Here is a 16,507-nt window from a genome sequence, read left to right as displayed (position 1 = left end):
CCTCATTACAGAGAGCAAGAGATGTCGGAAGAAGTCTGGCCAGATATCTCAGATGCTATTTTCTCCTCCCCTTCCCCCTCCTGCCACAACTTGATGCTTAGTGAATGCAAATCTTCCAAAAAGGTTTGGGAAATGCACTCATTCTTACTTTCTTAGCAACCCTGATTTATATCCTTTCAAATCTGCATTCTTTCTCTCTTTCCACTCTGCTAAGTAATACTGCTGCTTCTTCATCTTGGAATCTAAGAGTATTTCCATTGCAGTTTCATTCATCTGGCCCTGTTAATCCCCTATCTCCTTTATTTTAACCTAAGCCTTCTCTTCCTCTGTCTACTGAGTCTTATCCCCCCTTTATTACAAATACTACCTTTCCCCCCTTTCTAAGCCACACTAGCTTTTCTACCTCCCAGAACATCTTCCAACTAAACTGTCCAACCCTCTGTCTTTCTGCCTAGACAGTTTGTCCTCTATTTATTATACTGTAAATTGTAATTCTAGCCAGGCTGATTACATGGTTCCCTCAGTGATAACAGTCAATTGTGCTATTCTCCCCACCTCTATATTTAAAGCATTTTCTTTTTTTGTTTTGTTTTCTGTTTTTTGTCCCCCCCCCCTCTTTTTTTTCTTCACCAAATCTGTTAAACTGCTTCAGGAAAAACTCTTTAACATGGCTGGCATTGGTCTGTGACTAAAACAAATTTAATTCTTTAAGATGGCCTTGTAGGGCCTTTCCAACACCATTTATTCTATGATTCTATGTATCATGTATTAGGTCGTTTGAAAGACTGTCTGGTGAACACTCTGATTCATGCTTCTTTGAATCTGTATTTCTTCACAGGCATTTTAAAAAAAAGATGTTCCCCAAAGCAAGACTGTTTTCACATAGAATTCAGTTAAATACTGTTTCTTTAAGTGGGCGAAAAATGAGCCAGGCAGCAAGACACTAGTTTCCATGGAAACAGCAGTTGCCACCTACACTTTTTTCAGCTGTGTAAAGAATATCTCTAGTGGATAAGAGAACATTCATTTAACAAGCACCACTGTTTTCGTTGTGTGAATGCCTGCAGTGATAAACTCGCTCAGAAATCATGTTATCTCACACCAGCTCCTTTAAAACAGGAAACCTATTTATAGTGCTTCATCATTTAGGAGTCCAATTGTTAATATGAAACACCTTTCCCCAAGCCTTAAGCATCAGATTCTAAGGTGTTGGGGTTAGCATCTACTGAAAACAGGAAAATTAAATATATTCTGTTTTATATCTAGACACATATTCCACACAGCTGTCTCTAAACAGGCTTTGCCCTCCCAAGCCCGGAATGAAGACGCGAGATAAGAAGTATGGGTTAATCACGGGCCACACTTTATTAAACATAATTAATGTTGCCATCCTTTGGCAAAGGGGGGTCGTGCCGTAGTGCGGAATCAGGTTTGAGCACAGAGGTCTCAAAGGACCCCTTAAGCAAATAATGGGCGAGTCCCTGGCCCCAAGTGGTCTTAAAGACAGCCAGAACCCGGCCAACCCCAATTTGACCACCCCCAGGCCTCAAGCCAGCTTCTCCTTGTTGACTGTTGGTCCGGGTGTGGCCCCAGCACATCTTCCCCCCCAAGCACTGTAATCACATGATCCATAGCGCTGGGAGGTCAGATGGGCTATAGCTTACTTGAGATTGCAATGAGACTCACCAACAAAACCTGTTATATCCACACTACCCGCCAGTGTGACCAATTTTCCACCTCTAAACATGCCAGCGCACCTGTTCCAGTGTGGGATAGGCGAAAAATCCCTGCATCCAGATGCCAATCAGGATATGGTTCAAAAATTCCTATCTGGCCCCATAGGCGGCCAGATGAACTCACACTAGAATAAAGGGCAGATGGGTGGGTGCCAGGAAAGGAAGAGGGTGGGGAAAGGGGGGAACATCCCTTTAATCAGTGGTCCCCAACCTTGGGCCTCCAGATGTTCTTGGACTACAACTCCCAGAAGCCTTCACTACTACCTCTGCTGGCCAGGACTTCTGGGAGTTGAAGTTCAAGAACATCTGGTGGCCCAAGGTTGGGGAGCCCTGCCTTAAATAACCTAATGTTCCCCCCTCTCCTCCTAAGCCCTTCTTGTGAGACTAGAACTCTCGCACTATCCAGGGAGGGAGGCAAAGGCGAGCCGTGCTGCTGAAGTTCAGCTCAGCAGCGACTCGAGCATCTGTAGCAAAGAAGTGTTTTGACCTTAATATGTTTATACATATTCTTTTTTACTTCTTTGGTATTTTTAACATTCCTCAAACATTGCTTCTTTGAAGCCAGTTTTACCTCTGAAATAATTCTGCAATAAGAAAACTCAAAATCCCTGAACAGCTGGAGTAAAGGAGCTACCGAACCCAAAAGAATATCTTCTGCTCTTAGAGCTATTGGAGGAGAGTCTGAGGTACTCTTAGTGCCATCATTACTAGAGATAAGGACAAGAGCCAACTCAGATACTCTACTCAGCACTTAAAAGAGCTGTAAATTCCACCATAACAAATGCAAATATCTTTCTAGTAATTTAGCTTAACATTCAACTATCTTGCAGTAAAGTTTGCACAAAAGTGACCTACAAGTAACCATCTTTCTTCTGTGATGTTTATGAAGCACCATGGTTTTATCTTGTGAATTACTTACCCATTTTTAAAAAGTTCAAGTCACCTGCACCGAACAACTAACAGCACAGCATACTCAATTTCTGAGAACCATGTCTGATGAACATAGACCATGCAGGCACAATACAGGCACATACATCTGTAATAATTTCAGCTTATACTAGCCTTGTATTTAACCCACATGCACCAGGACAGGACATTTATTGCTAGAGTTATGTCTTGTTGCAGAATGTACACAGAACTAGACCTACAATAGAGACATTCTGTGACATTATCACCTGCACAACTGTAAATGTTTGTCCCAAATTTCAGTCACTTACTATGCACATCTTTTTAAAATAAAGAAAGGAACCATGAAGAAAATATAGACTCAAAAAAAAATCTACTTTTTTTTTTTTTGCCACTGGGATAATTTCACCTCCTTCCACAGCCAGTATAACATATTGGCACAAAACCATTCCATACCAGTCTTTGGAAAATGCAATGCAACAAAGCAGAAATGACAAGTTCTGGTTATGAGTAGACTTCCTAATTCAGGTGGAATAAAAATCACATTCCAGGGGATGCTGGAATTCTTATCAGAAAAGTTTAGGTCTAAAGTTAAAGAACTGTCAATTTCACTGCAATTTTTGATGGGGTCAAAAGATGAGCTATAACTCGAATGGTGTAAATTATTTTATCCTGGTGCATGAAGGTTACCAACTTCCATGAGGTGACAAGAAATGTCATACAAGCTATAGGCGGCTAGCAGAAGACAGCCCAAACATTCTGTGCTAGCCATGGAAGAAAGGAGGCCTTCCTTTCTTCCACATCCAACACCAATGTGGAAATAAAGTTTGCTAGCATCTTAGAAGTCTAGCAATGCATAATCTTTTGCAGGCTTATTTACAGGGCTGACTGACTTATACTGTAAGTATATATGCTTACAATATATGCTACAAAAGAGCTTGCTTTGACTACATTTCATCTATTGCAAACTAGAACATTTGCACTGTACATCAGATATTGTCAAACATGGTTGCTGAGTATTACCTGTTAATACTAAATAGTTCATACATTATTCTAACTAAAGCATTACCATTGGTAAACTTTTTAAAATAAGCAGACGTACAGATTTAAAGTATGTTTTATTTAATTCTGAATTATAATTATATCTATGGTTACATACAGTTGTCAAATTTCAGAAATTCTGTTACTCAGCCAGTATTGATTGGATTTAAAAACATATTGCCCAGCAACTTCTGTCCACTGGTGAGCTTATACCTTAATAGCTTTACCATGCTATCCACAGATATCTGAATTAGATGTAACTATCTCTTAAACTCTTAGCTTCTATGATCTAATGTAAAACCTCCATGCCTTGATTTTTCAAATCATAAAACAGTACAGTGCAAAGTAATATGTAGACAGAAATGGGAGGGACAAAATAAAAATGTAGGCAACAAGGTGGTGGTACAAAGCCATAACTGCAATGGCTCACCTGGGGATTTTGCTGAAGAGTAAGCACTGGAGTGGCCACTCCTCTTTACTGTGTTCATTCAATTGACAAAATATGGGAAAAGACAGGAGAGAGGTTATTCATAGACATGAAAAGAAAGTAAAGTTTTAAAAGGTGGAGGGAGACTTCGTTTTCCAACAAGGTTTGTAGTAGACCCATGTTTATTTGTGTGTGTAGCCCTTTCAAACAACCTAAGTCTTAATAAGTGCAGATTCAGGAAAACTAAACCATATGAATGTGCTCAAGTTGTTAAAAAGAAAAAGGAAGGATGCCAAGCTGGAGATTCAGGGGTAGATATCTTTATTAGACCACTAAAGAGAATCAAACAATCAGCAAGCTTTTATGGTTCATGTCCACTTCTTCAGGCCATTCACCAATATTGGGTCATGTTGGAAAGTGGATCAAACTGCTTATTATTAGAATAATCAGTGACTAAACTGTCCATCTTCAATCTGGAAGAAGGTCTCATAAGACTTTTCTATATAAAAGCCAACAAACCTATATTTCCAAGTTTCTCCGACATGCAGACTAAGTAAATTGATAGGATGCCTATGCTTTCATTTATTTGCAAACTTTAAAATTCCAGAGCTGCAGAAGGTAGCAATGGGTGACAGATGCTTAATCAGAAAGCTGTTCAACAATAAACAGACCTCAATCTAATTAGTTACACATTCACCTATGCGCAAATCACTTCTACAAAACGCTAACTTAAAAAAAACGATGTGAGTTTTACCCAATTGTTCAAAACATAACTAAATCAAAACTTAATATCACTTGATGTAAGCAAGAATTTAGGTCAAGCAGAGGATCTCAAAAATCAAGAATCGAAGTGGGAGATGAGGTAGAGTGGGGACACGGGGGGGGGGGGAAGAGTTGAGGCAATGGAACAAACAGACAAAGGGATTATGGAAGCAGTGGGCCTTGAAGAGAAAAGCAGAGTGCAGGAAGTGATTAAGCCAAAGTGTGCCTTTATTCAGAGAAAAGTATATATTTATTCTTATTCATCTTTCAGTTCTGCTTCTGAAGATTCTGATGTAATCCTCACTAGGGAGAAGAAACTTTTTTCTTTTCTTTTCCTTTCTTTTTTGACATCTGTCGAGCATCATTTACACTGGGGGTTTACAATCATAAACATGAAGGAGGGGCCATGGAGAGGCAAAACTTTGAGCACGAAGAGAAAAAAGGACAATGGCAGCTCAGCTTTTTAGCTATGATGTATGATAAAATGCCATACAACACAAAAACCATCACTGGATTCTCAGTTTCTAGCACAATTTGTAGTCCTTTGTTCCTTAAAGTCTCCAGGCCTAGCATACCTCACAAGGTACATTAGTCTGCTTCCTTCCACATAACCTTATTTGCATACTGAGACGTTTCTTAGAAGCCCTTGTCCATTTTTCCCTTGGAGATGAAAGAAGTGCTAACTTATATGTTGTTTTAATTAGCCTTGTTTTTAAAAATACTTTTTTTACTCCCGTTTGTTACATTCTTTTTGTAACTGCTTTTTGTTTTATGCTACAGAAGAATTTTTTAAATTGTATATATTTATTTATGGAGAACTATTTAGAATTTAAGAAAAGATGGGGCATAAACATTTTAAAATACCTTATTTTTCCATGTATAAGGCAATCCTTTTGTCTAAAACCTTTAGACTAAAAATTGAGGGTCATCCTATACATAGAACTAAGCTGAGTAGAGAACAAAACAGCCCATATCTTGCCTCTGCCAACAGGCTTCCTTCAATCAAGAGGCTTAGCTGCCTCCAGTCAGGAGACTTACCTTCCTCCAGTCACGAGCCTTATGTAACTGATGTCACCTGATGCTTAACAAACCAATTGGAACACACCTCGTTGGAGGTGGAGCTGTAAGGAGTGCTCAGATACAACAGGGACTCGTAATGTGTTTTGTTTCTGTGTGAGCGACTAAGGGGAGGGAGCCTCTGAGAGCTGGGTGGGCAGAGCCTGGGAGGGGGAAAGCAGTGACAGGGATTTCTAGCAACTTCTAGCCTCGCTCTGATTTGGGGAGCAGTTTCTTCACTCTATGCCCCCCTTCCCATGTTCCTCCATAGTGGACATGAGACGGAGCTGCTCCAGGCATTGCGTCTCCAGTTCCAAGGAGAGCTCTAACCTCTCTGGAGACCAAGCGCTCATAACCATTCTTCTCCCTAGGAAGGGGAAAGAGGCAGAGAGAAGGGCGGAGGGGTTGCTGGTGTTTCCTCCTCCTTTGGGATTGATCCCTCCCCCTGGCAATAAGGGGGAGACCCTACTACAGAGAAAGGAAGGAAGAAGAGGTGTGGGTGGTGGGGTGCAAGTTCTGAAGCCCACCCTCTTTGGCTCCAGGTTGCCTCTTACTTATGGTGACCCTATGAAACAACAATCTCCAAAATGACCTGTCCTCAAGTGCCCTGCTCAACTCTTCCAAACTCAAGCCTGTGGTTTATTTAGGGAGTCTGTCCATCTCATATTTCACCTTCATCTTTTTCTGCTGCCTTCCACAAAGACAGGATTTTCTAGAAATGTCTTTTCTAGATAATCCTGTCTTTTCAATATGTGCCCAAGTAGGACAACCTCAGTTTCATCATTTTTTCCCTGGGAGATAGTGATAGTGCCTCAGTATTCAGGTTTTATTGCTGTGTTGGCACTTTGAAATATATACGTTGGTTTTGTGTTGTAGTTTGGGCACTCAGGCTCAAGGTTCGCCATCACTGAGTTATGCAAAAGAGGCTGAATGAAGGGATTTGCTCAGCTAAGTGTGATGCATAATATCATAGTAGTGGTATGTAAATGTTGACTAGTTGCTAAAAATGTGTTCCTTTCTAATGTTTAAAATATTGATTTCTGAATTTTGGGTTAGAAAATTGGGGTGTGTGTCTTATACATGGGGGCATCTTATACAGAGAAAAATACCATAAATTGTAAATGCACATTTCCCCGTTAAAGTGGGTACCTGAAGCAGGTGATTTGCTTCTACGTGAAGGTCCAGGACTTTTAGATCCAGAATACTTTTGCATCCCAGATGAACGGGAGTAGGATGATTTCATAACACGACATTCTGTAAAGAAACCAAAAAATAGCAGGAAAAAATAATATATTTTCAGTGTGCCAACACTTCAAATAAAGCCACCTAAAGCAGCATATATTTTTACACTCAAACATTGTCATTTGTTAATCAGTTTTATTCAAATGATAGGCAGTTTATAAATCCACAAACATTTGGGTTTTGAAGAAGCTAGCCATTTTTAAAGCTGCTTTGAAACTAGCTTTGTTTTTTGTTTGTTTGACTTTAAAATGAGAAAGAGAAAATTTATGTTTCCTGTTAAACTTTGTCCCAGCTGGCATAATAGTTTATTATTTTACAGGCTTTACCAATCTGACTGAAATTAAACCTACCTGTTCCAACCAGTGTCTTTCTAATTGTAACTTTAACTATTCTGCCAACAAGAATCTCCTGTCTGCTTACTTCTTTAACATCAAGGAGGAGGCAAATGTATGGAGGTTAATGAGGGCTATTTTTTTCTTAATCTGAGCAATTTCTGACATTTTCCTCTAACAGAGTATACCTCAGGAACCCCACAGAGACCAGATTTCCTGGAGCAGAAATGTTGAGCACTGGATTTTCTGCCACCGCTCCCCCACATGTCAATTTCCTGCACAAGATTATGTCTGACAGTCTCAGATTCCCTTTGCTGATTTTACGGCATTTTACATAACCATTTGAAAGAGATCAGTTAAGAGTGTTAATGTTCCAAGAGCAACATATCCTGCAGAGGATAACACTTCAGGCACAAGGAGCACAGGACTGCCGAACGTAACCTTGCACATGAAGCAGTAAAGATTTTTCTATGTGCTGATAAGGAATCCTGCAAGAGAATGGCATCAGTTCCTATCCAGTATCCATGGAGTAACTAACAATAATTCACAGAGAGAAACTGGATATTTTGCAGGCCAGGTAAACCCAAGTGAAATGGGGGAGGCAGAAAATACTTTAGAAAGCAGTGTGGCCATGAAGCAGCTAAACTCACAACCTAACCCTGGATGATCTACAGGAAATAGGTACGTAAGAGTCACTTGAACAATGCCAACAATAAAACTCTAGGGTGCCCCCCAGCTTCGGGTTGCTTAACTTGATTATATTAAGTGGGATACCTCTAGACATCAGCTTCCTACCAAGTTCACTGGATGGCTGTAGATTCCCTTCCTTAACCATCTCCCTGTTCAGCTGTAGCCATAACTACTTCATCAGAGACAGAAGAGCCCAGTTTCTGTGGCATTAGCCCTTTCAGTCCCTCTGGCCACAAAGGTTTTCCAGTTTTCTTCACCAAGACAGGCAGATGTCTTCATCCATCTCCTAACATTGCTCTTTCTTTGAAATGAGGATTCTATTTTCTGAGTTTTTCTCGCTTCTACAAATGGAAACAAACCAACATGCTTGTTTTGGATTGCCTTCTGGTCTAGCCTTTCCCGAAGCAGCAAATAAAAGGCAGAATCAAGTATGACACTAGTACCTAACCCGTAATGACATGCAAAGAAACAGCTAACCCAGTTCCCAATGCTTCATACTGTAAACAAGCTACTATCAGGCTTATGACAACACAGTGCTAAAAAGAAAGCCATCCAGTAGGTTCGATCCACTTGCAAAGTGATATAAAATCCCTGCATGAAACTTTCCTTATTCACATTGGAACTTTAATTTAAATACAGGCCCTGAAACTTCAACATCCTAAGTTCATCCACAGACAGCTTAATCAAAAATCAAAAATTATCTTTACAACAGCTTTGCAATGCTCAGATCCCAGCAGGGAAGAGCTGACAAGGAATGGCCTCTGAACCACCCTTTGGGCAGTCACAGTGGGAGGAGAGGATCCATGAAGTCTCTCTCTGTCTTTATGTGTGTGGGGATGATAGGGAACAGTCTTTGCAACACCTTTCCTTGCAGAGGATCAAGTGAAAAGGCACTCATGGGGGAAGAAGATCCATAAAAGGGTTGTAGCCACACAGGTGGTGAGGTGAAGGAAGTGGCCTCCGTAGCAAGTTTACTTGTATAGGATCCACTGAGAGATAAAAATTACATACTGTATATCCACTTCTGCCAAATACTGCTGCCGCTTTGCATAGACAGCACTGACAGAGTAGTCCTTTTCTGGTTGAAGTGCAAACATTACTTTGGAGGTGGCTGTAGCTCACACATAAAAATGTGCAAATCTGTACCTGCAATACAACACACTAGACCCAGTACCTATGACCTAAGATATTCCAAAAATTGATGGCAATGTGTAGTCCTCCCAGATCATAGTCTATTTACACTTCCCCATTCATGAATAGGATTTTCAAAGAGAACTGAGTTTTAATTGGAAATCTTTAGATACAGAAATACAGACACAGACAAGGAATCATGCTGCAATGTCATCCAAAGGCAGGTCAGAGACCAGTCTGCACATCCTTACTACAGCAAGAACCAGACTGGGGTGGTAGAGACAATGCACATTCCATATATGCTGTACAAAAATGTCCCTTATTAGTGGCAGAAAAAATTCATTAAAATTTTTTTATAGCACATGGCTATTAATTTCTTGGTTTCATGTTTTATTATGCACTGTATGTGATTCAAATTTCTTAGCCAATAATGGTAGAAACCACTTTCAATGTAAGCAACTATAGATAAATACAGAAGAGTCATTTGCTTTGAGCTGTGATGAATTTTTATCTCTCTCTCTCTCTCTCTCTCTCTCTCTCTCACACACACACACACACACACACACACACACACACACACACAAACCCCAAACAAACCCTGGCATAATCTATGTTCGATTTTATTTTGAGCTGTTGTTGCAAAAACAACATTTTTGTTTCTAAATACACGTCTATTGCACTTAATAGTTCTTCATCTTCACAAGTCATTTTGTCACCTGATTATCATGAACACAGGTGATACTTACATTTCTTTATATTTGCTGTCTCCATCCTGGAATGTTTGTTTAAATGCAGTAAACGTCAACATCCAGGCAGAAGTTTTTTTTTTCATCTTTTAAATTTCTCCTCCTACCTAAGCTAAGCAATGGCAAGCCTGATGGACAGTCCTATTTATATTTTAATTATGCAATACAAATATTACCACAATCTGTTCTGATATTTTGCCCATAGACTGCATGACTGTGTTTGTTTGTTTTATTACTACAAAAATACTCTAAATTGAGTAGGATCTGCATCCAGAGGAAGAGGATTTTTCACATGCACAGAAGGGCTGTACTACACTGAGAAAACTCTATTTTCCTTTTACACTTCCGCTGGCTTCAGCTAAGGGTTATTTGCTTACTGTGCCACTAAATTAAAATCTTCATCTTTTTGGATATAAGCAATGCCATGTTTCTGGGTGTTTCTACTTCTGTTCCCAACCAAAGCAGGAGCTGTGTACTGTACTTCAACATAGGACGGTAGAGGATTCACTGCATGACTGTTCGTCTCTTTGTCGGCAGAGAGGGAGAAAATCAAGTCCACATCCCCTGAGGTGAAACTTGATACTAACAACACATTTCAAAACTGACTTTTTAAGGGAGCTTTCACATTCCCTTATAAATCACTGAGGCATACTGTGTGTGTTTTTCCAGTGGGAGTATGATGTGAATTTAGAATGACTAAATTTATTCACAACTGATTTGTGTCTGAGATTTTGCTTTGTTCCAGCTTCACACCCTTGAAAATCTGTGATTCCACATAAAAAGGTCATGCCACATCTCCTTCCCAGTTGTTTTTGCACCTTCATTATGCATGTTTTTTAAAAACATTTTTACTGAAAGTGTATAACCACATACAGTACATATATGAAAATGACACTACACCTCCCAGCCAAACCCTTTGGGTTGTTTATGATGTTTCAGTGGACCAATAAAAAGATTAGCAACCTTGTTTTTGGACTTTGTGCATCTTTTAAGAAGGGGTTACTTAGCCTACATAAATCATGAAATCCCCTGACCAAGGATCTCTAATAATACACTAGACCTCTGTGGGAATCAGTGTCTAACTGGATAATCTGAGTGACGGAGACAGTTGCAACTATACCTTTCAATCATTATCAATGCAACAAGGCCAAAAACCCTTTTTGGGGGAAGGGGCAGCTGCCGTGGTAATAAGTATGTACAAACTAGCGTAATTGGAATCCTGATTCAGAATAACCAACGTAAAACACATAGACTTACTTACCACTGTGGTCCAGTACAAAATCATCTTGAGCGTAACGGTATTTCTCAGGTCCACAAGCAATGAAGACATCATCATCACCAAAAAAGTCTTGCAAGCAGGTAACCTTTTAAAAAGACAGCACAAAGCAAATAATTTCTCAGTAAACCATATAAACTAAGAACAGTTTTTATTTTGTGGTATGATTCTGCATTACAAGAGGCATTATTGTTGTGCCCATATTTGAAAATATTAAGCACAAGTCTTTAATATAAGGAAAATATATTTGTACTCCTAACCTGTCTTGGATCCAGGCAGCAAATTTTGTTTTTTTCATGGAATGTGTAGTCAGTAGCAACTTCTGCCAAGCGTTTAAGTAGATGAGAATGCATGTGGAATGCATAAATATGGATATGTGTACACAAGTATGAATGTTTCCACACATAAGCACAACTGCATGCATTCTTGTCACACCCTAAACTCATAATATGTCCAATATCTCTTTAACTTGCCATTTGACCTATTAGACCTGGATCTGCCCAAACTCACAGGAATAATAAAAGAAAAAGAAAAAATAAAGAAGACAAAAATGCTGTGGCACCTAGCACAGACTATGGTGTTACCTCTTCTAAAGGAATAATAATGTATTCTAACATCCTTTTCTTTTACAGTCTTCACCAGTCACTGCCACCAACACTTAGTTACTCCGATGTGTCTGTTATTTTTGTTCTCTTTCTTGCATTTACCATTCCCACCACCTAGTCAACCCTCAGCTAATCAACATGTTGAACCACTTGGCTTGAACTAAACCGAGTAACTTTTATTTCAGAAGCAATTTTGGTAAAATGAAGTTTTATTTCTAAATTTAATCTAATTCTTATCTATTCCCCCACTCTTTTCAGTTCAATCCTCACCAACCTGCTCTAATTGGCTCTCCTCTCTCTCTCTCCCCCTCCCTTCCTATCCAATCAATAAAAAACATTCTTGCCAACCACTCCATGCGCCACACTCAGCCACACTCCTCACTTACTTACTATGTTTATACACTCTAAGCAAGTCACTTGTCATTCTTACATAAATTGATACATTTAACACAACCAAGCATCACAATGGCCACCCCCATTCTCTACAGGTGTTCTCAGGGGACTATTGACACATATATTTGCCCATCTCACAGGCACTTTTGTGAGTCATCTCACTCATTCTCAACTGACAGCTTCCTTCGAAGAACCCACACGTGGAGTGCAGCAGAGCGAAAACATAAATAGAAATAATAAAAAGAGGCTACTTACCTGAACTCTGGTTCTTTGAGTGGTCATCTGTGAGTTCACACTAATGGGTTAATCTGTTCCTGCGCAGAGCAGCCTCAGAACTTTCCAGAGCTTGAGCACATGGTCCCAGGACCTCCCGCATGCTGGTTATAACTCCACCCCCGGCACCGAATGCCTCATTTCCTCAGAACTGTATGCAGCTACACAGCATATAATAGCACATGTTATGGATAGCGGGGAGGAAGGGCGGGGAGTATGAATTCACAGATGACCACTTGAAGAACCAGAGTTACAGGTAAGTAACCTCTTTTTCTTCTTCATGATCTCTGTGAATGCACACTAATGTATGACTAGCAAGCTCACTTACCCAGAGGAGGGATGTCACAAGAACACAGAAGACAGGACAGCACAACCCACTGCAGTCTCAGACCTGGCCTGGACGTCAAGGCAGTAGTGGCACACGAAGGTGGATGATGTGGCCCATGTGGCAGCTCTACATATGTCCGCCATGTCCACCCCTCGACAAAAAGCAGTCAAAGAGGCTACAGCCCTTGTTGAGTGTGCTTTAACTGTGCCTGGGAGAGGTGTCTGAGCCAGCTAGTAGGCAATTCGTATGTTCACCACAATCCACCTGGAGATGGTCTGAGAGGTGGCCGGCACCCTTCTAGAAGGGCCATGGAAGGCTACAAAGAGTCTTTTTGAAGTGCAGAAGGTAGCAGTTTGATGAACATAATAAGAGAGCCCACTTAATGTCTAAGGCAGTGGTCAGCGAACAAGGGTAAAAATGGGATAAAAATGAAAATCCTTGGGGTAATGAGATGCGACCCTAATGCCTTCCCTCCTCCTCCTCTTCTGCCCAGAGGCAGGTCACTGGCTGCCCGATTGCCCCCTTCCTGCCCCCTTCTCTGGCCCGGCTGCAACCGAGCCACAGTGGATGGCGGCCAGTGACCGGCCCCAATCAATGGTGTACGGCAGCCAAGGCAGCGGCGGTGGGGCCAGCCATGGTGGAGGGCAAGGCCGGGGCACCCCGGCCAGGAGGAGCCTCTTCTTCCAGTGCCTGGAGAGGTGGATCATAGCAGAGGGGGGCGGCCAGTATCAGCCTCCTGGCTCTGGGACACCTCCCCATGCCCTGTCCCCATCCGAGCCCATCAGGCGGCAGGAGCGCTCGCCCAGGCGCACGGCTTCCTTCGGCAGTGCCTCCATGTCGGTCGGCCGGGCCTGGCAGAGCCTCTCGCCCTCCATGTGGCAGCTTTCATGGCACTTCGAAGGGGAAGCCCGCCAGAGCCCTGACACCAAGGCCCGATGTGGCTGCCCTGGTGAGCAGCTGTTGGTGCCGGAGCGGTAGGCAGCACCAGGCACCCCCAGTGGGCGAGCCACTTGCTGCTCTTCGACAGCTGCCCACGAGCCACCCACTGGCGGAGAAAGGGAGCCGCCCCCGCAGTGCCAAGGACTGAGCGCAGCCTCGCCAGGTGGAGGAGAAGGAGGTGGTGGTGGTGGTGCTCGACTGGCCACACGTGGCCGAGACCCTTTCAAATCAAGGGGGTAATGTCGGTGTATATAAATTTTGTAGGGGGTAAAAAGTAAAAAAGTACCCTGACCCCTGGTCTAAGGAGTGCAACACTCTCTCCAGTGGTGGGGTAGGTGCTGGGGAAAAGGCGGGCAGCATAACTGGCTGCCTTAAAATGAAAATAAAATGACACCTTAGGTAGGAAGGAGAGGTCTGCGTATAGGGTCACCTTGTCAGGCTGAAATTGGAGGAATGGAGGGTCCATCCTTAAGGCAGCTATCTCCCCTGCCCTTCGAGCCAAAGTAACTGAAAGAAGAAAGACGGTCTTCAAGGTCAAAAGGCGATCTGACACTGAAGCTAAGGGTTCAAAGGAGGCTTCATAAGCCTATTAAGGACCAGCTGAAGTGACCACTGCAGCGTGAGAGGCCTGTAGGCTGGGCGCATGTTCCTTAGCCCTCACAAAAATTGTTTCAGAGTTGGGTGCTGAAAGAGTGCAGCTGCCTGAGAGGAAGATGGCTGGTGGGCCACTATAGTCACCATATTTACTTTTAGAGTTGATTGGGAGAGACCCCACCAAAACAAGTGAAGCAGAAACTGCAGGACTGCGTTGAGGGATGTTGGGCTGACTGGTAAGTGACAGGATGTCATAAACTTACAGAAAGCTTTCCACTTATAGGCATATATCAGGGAGGTGGAGTGCTTTCGTGCTAGACTGAGAACCTCTGCTATAGACGGGGAAGCCTGCATGCCATCAGGTAAAGAAACTGCAGGTCTGGATGGAAGACCTTGCCTTGGTCATGGGTCAGCAGGTGGGGAACGAGTGCCAGCCTGATGGAATCCGATGCCCTGTCTTGGAGAGCCGAGAACCATGGAGGGAGGGGCCACTAGGGGGCTATGAGAATGGGATTCATTTGTCTTGCTGGATTTTCACAATAGTTCTCTGTAAAAGTGGAATAGGAAGAAACATGTAGAGCAGGTGTGAAGTCCAGCTAAAAATAAAGGCACCCCCCAGGGAGCGGTGGCCTATTCCCGCCCCGGAGCAGGTGGGCCTTACATTTCCTGTTGTCCTGAGCCGCAAAGATGTCCAGCTGTAGAGTGCCCCAACAATGGCAAAGCTGTTGGAAAACGGTGTCATCTAGAGACCACTTGTGAGAACAGGACTGGAGCCTGCTGAGGTGATCCCCGAGAGCATTCCCCTCACCTGCCACATGGACTGCCTCTGGGTAGATGTGGCGCATGAAGCACCAGTCCTAAAGGTTGATGGCAAGATAAAGCAGATGAAGCAAGTGGGTGCCCCCCTGCTTGCTGGTGTAAAACACTGCTGCTGTGTTTTCTGTCGCGACTTGGACTACCCGGCTGTAGTGTTCACCCTTTTGTTAGGTATAAGTCATGTATTATTCATGTATATGCTAATGTGTTGAGAGGCAGAGCATGAGAGGAGGGGTCGGTCAGTCAAGAGTCAGTCAGGAGTGAGTCAAGAGTTAGTCAGAGTCAGAGAGTCAGAGAGAGAAGGAACAGATATTAATAGAGCTAAGCTGGTTAAGATAAATAGATAGAGAAGGCGGTAATCAATTATATAAAAGAAGAAAGTATGTATAGAGAGACCTGTGAATGATTTGCTTGTGTATAATGAATATCTGAAGAGCATCTGTGATTATTATTAACTTTGCTACACTTCAATAAATAAGTTCTGTTTGCATTTACCAGACAAGTGTTTGGACAAATGTCTTTTATATTGTGGATAGAGGTAATCCACTGGTGGCAGTAAGGAAAACAAAGACTGGAACCTTTGTGAGGGCACAAAAAGTAGGTGCTTCATAAAGGTGATCATCACACTGGCCAACCGGTGGCTCTCAAATACTTGAAACACCTTGATAATTGCCAGGGATTTTAACTGGTTGATGTGTATGTGTATTTCTGCCAATGACCAGAGGCCGTGGATCATCTAAGAGCCCATGTGAGCGCCCCAGCCTGTCGGGCTGGCATCTGTGGTTATCTTTCTATCTGAAGGATGGCTCCACCAAGTCAACTGAGCAGCCACTTCGGGCATGACCTGTACGCACTTGCTTGAAGGATCCAGCACCACCGAGAATAGCAAGAGGAACCATACTTGAAGTGACCTCATCTTTAGGTGGGCATGCTGCACCACAGCTGTGGTGGATGCCATGAGGCTGAGTAGTCACTGAACTTGGGAGGCTGGTACCCACATACCTGGGCAAAAAAGGCATAGCATGGACTCGATCTTCAAAATTCTATTTAAGGGGAGAAAAGGCTGACCTGATAAGGCATCTAGGGTTGCTCCAATATAAGCCACTTGCTGAGTAGGATGGAGTGTTGACTTTTCCAAAGTGACCTTCAGGGTCTACAGCAGAGATAGTGCTAGTGCCGTATGTCTTTCCACCTGCAACTCAGACTGTGCTATG

General features: G+C 42.5%; 1 protein-coding gene across 5 annotated transcripts in view; it reads right to left on the bottom strand.

Moving 5' to 3' along the window:
- The window catches only part of DCLK2 (doublecortin like kinase 2), a 126,051-nt gene that overhangs the window by 51,855 nt on the left and 57,689 nt on the right, over nt 1-16,507 (bottom strand). For 3 of the 5 annotated variants that reach the window (XR_002299427.3, XM_078394772.1, XM_020781314.3), the window contains exons 3-5: nt 11,331-11,433; nt 7,078-7,182; nt 4,114-4,161 (exon numbers count right to left, since the gene is read on the bottom strand). Coding sequence is in view for 3 of the 5 variants with exons in the window: in XM_078394772.1 (XP_078250898.1) it covers nt 4,114-4,161; nt 7,078-7,182; nt 11,331-11,433 (256 nt within the window). In the remaining 2 variants the exon portion in view is untranslated. The remainder of the gene's footprint in view (nt 1-4,113; nt 4,162-7,077; nt 7,183-11,330; nt 11,434-16,507) is intronic. The other 2 variants (XR_002299428.3, XM_020781315.3) reach the window with 1 other exon arrangement.

Source organism: Pogona vitticeps, chromosome 5 (assembly GCF_051106095.1).
Source record: "Pogona vitticeps strain Pit_001003342236 chromosome 5, PviZW2.1, whole genome shotgun sequence".
Classification (NCBI taxonomy): domain Eukaryota; kingdom Metazoa; phylum Chordata; class Lepidosauria; order Squamata; family Agamidae; genus Pogona; species Pogona vitticeps.
Note: the sequence above shows the minus strand (reverse complement) of the source record. Positions and strands in the feature narration are given on the sequence as shown.